This window comes from Centrocercus urophasianus, unplaced genomic scaffold (genome assembly GCF_019232065.1).
Source record: "Centrocercus urophasianus isolate 14NV4802_14NV808 unplaced genomic scaffold, USGS_Curo_1.0 seq_73, whole genome shotgun sequence".
Taxonomy (NCBI): domain Eukaryota; kingdom Metazoa; phylum Chordata; class Aves; order Galliformes; family Phasianidae; genus Centrocercus; species Centrocercus urophasianus.
Window position 1 is genome coordinate 8388842 of NW_024885344.1, and position 6000 is coordinate 8394841.

At 36.4% G+C, this 6000-nt stretch overlaps 1 protein-coding gene across 1 annotated transcript in view; it reads left to right on the plus strand.

The window, feature by feature from the left end:
• The window catches only part of MTPN (myotrophin), a 37157-nt gene extending 32224 nt beyond the window's left edge, over window positions 1–4933 (plus strand). The window contains exon 4 of the mRNA XM_042837919.1: window positions 1713–4933. Within this exon, the coding sequence (XP_042693853.1) occupies window positions 1713–1799 (87 nt within the window). The 3' untranslated portion in view covers window positions 1800–4933. The remainder of the gene's footprint in view (window positions 1–1712) is intronic.
• The last annotated feature ends 1067 nt before the right edge of the window (window positions 4934–6000 follow it).

The following is a 6000-nucleotide window of genomic DNA, read 5'->3' on the forward strand; positions in this document are numbered from 1 at the left end:
CCACTCTGAAACTAGTGTCTCCTATTTAATTATGTTAGCCCATGTTGTCAAAGATGGATGTTGGTGGTATGGCAGTAGGGGTTGCACCTTTAAGTTGTATTTTAATCCTAAATATTGTATGCTGACAGAGAGTGAAAGTTTTTTTTAAGCTAAAATTCAAGGTGAAGGATGCGTCACTTACTGCATAGATGACATAGAGATGTCATCTAGAGGGATCTAGAATGCCTTGAGGAGTGAACCTAATGAGGTCCAACGAGGCCAAATGTTCAATGTAGGTCAAGGTAATTTCAGATATGTCTACAGACTGGGGGAAAAACTTGCTGAAAGCAGCCCTGTGCAGAAGTACTTTGCAGTGCTGATGAATGAAAAGCTGGGCATGAAACAGCTGTGTGTGCTTGCAGCCTGAGGGACCGACCAACTTTATCTTGGACTGCATCAAAAGAAGAAAGGGTAGCAGGGTGTGAGAGGTGATTATCTCCCTGTACTCTGTCCTTGTGGGGAGTACTGCATCCGGGCCTTCAGAAGAAGAAGTGTGTGGAGCTGTTGAGCAGGTCCAAAGAAGGGCCACAAAGATTATCAGAGCACTGGAGTACCTCTCTTATGAAAGAAGCTTGAGGGAATTGGGCTTGTTTAGCTTGGACAAGATAAGGCTCTGGGAAGATCTCATTGCAGCCTTCTAGTACTTGAAGGGAGCTTTTAATCAAGAGGGAAACTGTTAATGCAGTACAGTGGTGATAAGAGAAGGGGGAATAGCCTTAAACTAAGAGAGAGAAAATTAAGTATAGATGTTAAGTGGAAATTTTTTGCTCAGAGGATGGTAAGGCACTGGCACAGACTGCCCAGAGAAACCGTGAATGCTCCATCTGTAGAGGAGCTCAAGGCCAGATTGGATAGGGCCTTTGGCAGCCTGATCTGGTGGGTAGCAGCCTTGCCCACAGAATGAGAGTTAACACCACATGTTTCTTCCATGTGAGGCACAGGAGGTTAGATTTGTACTTATTCCCTGAACAGGTAATAAGTGAAACTGAGAACAGAACTCTGCAACACACGTTCTTGCCAAAGTGTGCCTATATGCAGTGTTCTTACTGTCAATTGACTGAACTAATGCAAGGATGCGTATCTTTCATGAAGAAATGTTTTGGAATCTTCACTTATTTTGGGGAAACATCTCTTTCAGGGAAACGTCTCTTGTAGTTCTTTATTCTCTAGTAATTTTAATCATTAACTATTCTTTTACAGTTTAGTTTGGGCTTCCATTTTTATGTACGTGAGTAAACAGTGCTCAAAACAAACATGACTCTTTCCTTTTGGTTTTTTTTTTTGTTCGCCTTCTGTATTTTTGGTGCTGTCTGCTTCTGTGCTTACTGTTCTCCTATTGCCCACTTGGCAGATTTTTGTTATCCTCTATGAAGTATTGACAGATCTGTAAGTAAATTGTTATAGCCTTCTCTATTATCCTAGATTAATTGGTAACTTCTTGATCTTGTAGCTTGCTGTTAAACAAAAGTTACTTGACTTTTTTTTTTTCTAGTTATCAGGTTTGAGTGTTAGCTGTGTGGTATATAGTTAAATGTGGCCCATTTAATTTCTATGTGAAAACTGGACTAAAAAACTGTGATGAAATCAGTATATTCAAGGTAAGTGGTGTGACGCACTTGATACTAATACAGCCTATCTTTTTGAATTCACCTTACTTCTCAATGTCTTTACAGGGTGCTGATAAGACTGTGAAAGGACCAGATGGACTAACTGCCTTTGAAGCCACTGACAACCAGGCAATCAAAACTCTTCTTCAGTGACGGATGGACTGTTATCTTATATGTCTCTCCTGTGGCCTCACACTGCTGCCTGTCTGTCACTCTTTGCATCTTCCAGCTTCTTCAGCTAAATACTTTGGGGGGAGGGAAATTCTTGATGAATCAGACTAGTTAGGGGCCTGTATCAAAGGTTGTTTTGGAGAGGGTTGAAAACTATTATGAACAGTATTGCTCTAGGACTTCTTTTCAGTGCACAATCTCTTCCCGTCTCTAGTGAAAACAGAAGAAGACCATGATGTTGAATTTTTGGCTTGTAAACTGCCTATGTTAGTACTGAGGTTTCTGTTGAAAGATTCCCTTAGATGGAAGTACTGTTCTATGTACTTGAAGTTAATTGTGAAGAGGACAGTAGTCCCATGCTATTAGTGTCTGCCATAATCTGAAGTGTAGCAATGTAGGTGACTGGGTTGCTTTTCTCTTTTCTCTCTGTGGGTAGCTTTCTTCTTCTGACTAAAGCTTGTGTTGCAGTTTTGAGGACTTTTGATACTAGTTATTGGAGCAGGTTTTTTTTATTGACTAATTGGATGTCACACTAATGCTTTTCTGACTCGAGTAATCCAGGAAAGATGACTTGAGGTATGGTGTTATTACACTCGAGAATATCTGCTAATGTACTTCTGGAGGCAGGAGTTTGAGGTTTTTCTTCCCTTTGTGTGTTCTACTCCAGGATAGAGACTTAAAACAACTGTGTGAGAGAGTTAAAAATATCATTGTACTTACTTTCAAAAGGACTGTATGATGGAATTTCCTTACCATGTCAGCATAAAATCTACAGATGTTTCTGAAAGTAGCAAGCTGTTTGTCAGGCTACACAAAGATAATCAAGTTGTGCAAAATGAACAGTAATTACTTAGACATTCATGTCAGGTGCATACTTTTGCTGAACTTCTCTGGTAATCATTTGAGTTACTTGTAAACTCTCTAAGTTGAGATGTTAGAAAGACTTAAAGTCAAAGACTTAACTTGCTCTTTTTACTGGAGAAGTCAAAACTATTAATTGTGGATATCTTTGAATTAGTATTTCATAGTTTGCTGAAGAAATGTTAAATATCATTATTAAAGAATGGGCTTTTTTCTGAAAGTTCCCACTGGAACCACACCACATGAACTATTGTATTTTAGTTATTTTACCACTGAATATGACAGTACTGGGACAGCTGTGATGGAAGATATTTAGAAATTGTGGTAGAGATTCCTGTCACATCTTACAGTCCTCAGGAATGTCAGATTGTGGCTTTTATTTTGAGAATTTTCTCTGGTGATTCACCCAAGTCTGAATAACAGATTTTATTAAACAAAAGCATATGCCATGAACTCAAACATCTTCCTCTATTTGGAATACAGATTTCAAACTTTCTGATAACGTACAGAATACAGAAGACAATGTATATAATATCTCATGCTGAATTCTTAAAAGTAGCAGATATTACTTTGATATCACTGTTGAAATTGAGAGGGTATGTAGAAATAAATAGGCTGGTGACTACCACTCGTAAATATTTAATGGAGACTTAGTTTTACTTGAATCATGTTGCATATTATTATTGAATGTCTCAGATATAAAAAGCCTTGCATTTAGATTGTAAAATGAGAGCAGAAACTGATTTGCATGTACACATCCCATAAGAAAAGCAATGGAGAAAACAATCAACTCTGGCCATAAACTGTACAGTGCAATTACTCTTGGCTTCTTGGATATGGATGGCAGGAAAAGCAGAAGGACTGGAAGTCAGTGATAAAATAAATTGGTGAGCTGCTGATAAAAGATAAAGCATGTTTGGTGAAGAGTGCTTTCAGTGACTATTTAAAGAACTCCTTAATCTCATCTCTAATCAGTGCTTAATTGTCATGTCATTGTGATAGTGTGGACACAAAATATAGGTTTAACTTTTTATTCAGCTACGAAAGAAACCAATTTTGGATTAAATTTGCCTCCGTGTTATGCTATTCAATACTTAGCTATTAAAGTACTAGTCTAGAAAACTGCAATCTATTTTTACATGGAAAAACTTGATTATTCAAGTTCTTTTGTGTTACTTAGTGTCAAATTCTCTGGCTGTACTGTTTTTGGTATTTTTTTTTCCCCTGTATTCTTTACTGCCCTTCCCCTTCAACTCACTTGAGTATTATCATAGTAAAGAAATACCATCTTTGTACTAACTCTTGTGGTGATTGACTGAGGTAATTTTGCCTCTCTTTTTCTATAGCTATGTGAACACCTTATTTTTTCTTAATTCGTTTGAGGGAAAAAATGCAAACAAACTTCAGTGAAACAAATGTTAATCTGGCTGTCATATACACCCAAGCTGCCTTTCCAGATAGTTAAAAGATGGCTTTTACTGTTTGACTGTAAAGAAGAAATACTTTTTTTCCTTTTCTTTTTGCATTACATGAAAAGTGATTGACAGTTTTGTCCAAGACTTTAAAAAGTTAAATAAAATAAAAAAAAAACATTTATAATTCTCTAGAAGCTGAGCTTGTTCATTCATTCCCTTTTTGTTAGCTACATTCTGTGGGAAAAAATTGATAGGTGGCTGCCTGTATCTTTGTATAGTTCCTAACTAGATGGAAATACCAAACTAAATTATTTTACTTTCTTTAAACAGCATTTAAATACATTGTCAGACTGGATTCACAAGTGTTTGGAAGATTGCTGTTCTTAAATACTTACCTTTGAAATTTGTGCTAAGTTATAGCCTAAAATGTAGTTTGGATTTTGTGCCCTTTGCTCCTTGTTGTTAAGGGGAGCAAATGGGGAAAAATGATGTGGTAGCTGAGTAAAATTTTATCTTCAAATATAATATTGAAATATTAGCAGAAGAGGCTGATAAGAGTGGAGTGTCCTAGGTCAAGCAATTGCAGTGTTGCATGCAAAATTTCAAGATGAACTTGTCTTAATTATATTTTGTAAATGGATAAACATCTTTCTACGCAGTGATGGAAGAAAAGTAGTGCTTTGTGCATTTTGATATTTGACTTCCTCTTTTCACCATTGTTACCTGTTTTGACACAATTGGGTTCATTATCATGGTTCATAGACATCAGAATGCAAAACAATACTGTATTTTTAAGTTTGTGTTGCAAGAATGAATGGAATAAACTTGAATTGTGCGGTATGAATGTCTGGAGTTTTATTTCCCTTTTTGCTCCTGTGTTTTATTAATCTCTTTGGCTACAACTCTAATTGCCTGGAGGGCGTCTAACCTTTTACTTGCATTCAGAGTGATTGAAATATTGAGATACTTAGAATTCAAATGAGATCTAAGTATGTAAAGCTTTTAATTCTGTAGCCTGGTAGTCTACAGTTTTCATTTTTAAACGATGGCGCATAATATGGAAGAATTTATCATGATTAACAGATCCAAGAGCCATTCTGTGGGTAGGAGGATGTCACTCCCGATGCATGTTAGGAAGACTATAAACTACTTCAGTTTTTATCAAATAAATGAGTTGTTTACAGAAAGCACAGCTCAAATCTAAATAAAATTGTCTTAAAATGTGTATTCATTATTCATGTGCACTTTGAGCTTCCAGTTAGAACTTTGTCGCTAGTGATTTAAAAGCCGTTGCTTGAATAGTTTGATACTGTTTATTTTAAAATATGGATTTATGAAGAAAAACATAGGAAGGTACTGTATTAAAGTTGGGAAATTGTATAAATTTGGAGAAGAGTATTTTTAAGGAAATCTGCTAAATTTTGGAAGCAGGATCTTAATGCCATATGCACAACTTTTCAGTCGGCATTGAAAGCAAAGAGAGATCGGTTCCCGTGTCCATCTTTTTTTGTTTGTTTGTAATGGAGAGCTTTTCTGTAGAATGAAATACCTGCTAATGTTCTTGCTAACCAACTTTGTCTGTTCATGTCAACATAACCTCATGTTTATCTAAGGGGGCTGGAACTAGTTAATCCTTAAAGTCCTTTCCTATCCAAGCCATTCTGTGTTTCTTTGATTCTATGATTTTTCAGCTCCCATCCTTCTGAAGTTGACCTGAAAAAGCAATTTATTTTTTTTTTCTAACTGAATAATTTCATTGCTTCTGTTTTGAGAGAAGTATATTCTCCTCAAAATAGTTTTGTTATGATTGGGCATCTTGGAGCAGCTTTCCACTAAGTAATACCATAAACTGTAAGACATAAAGGACCTTCATTATTTGGAAAGCACTTGTTAAGTGAACGGCCACT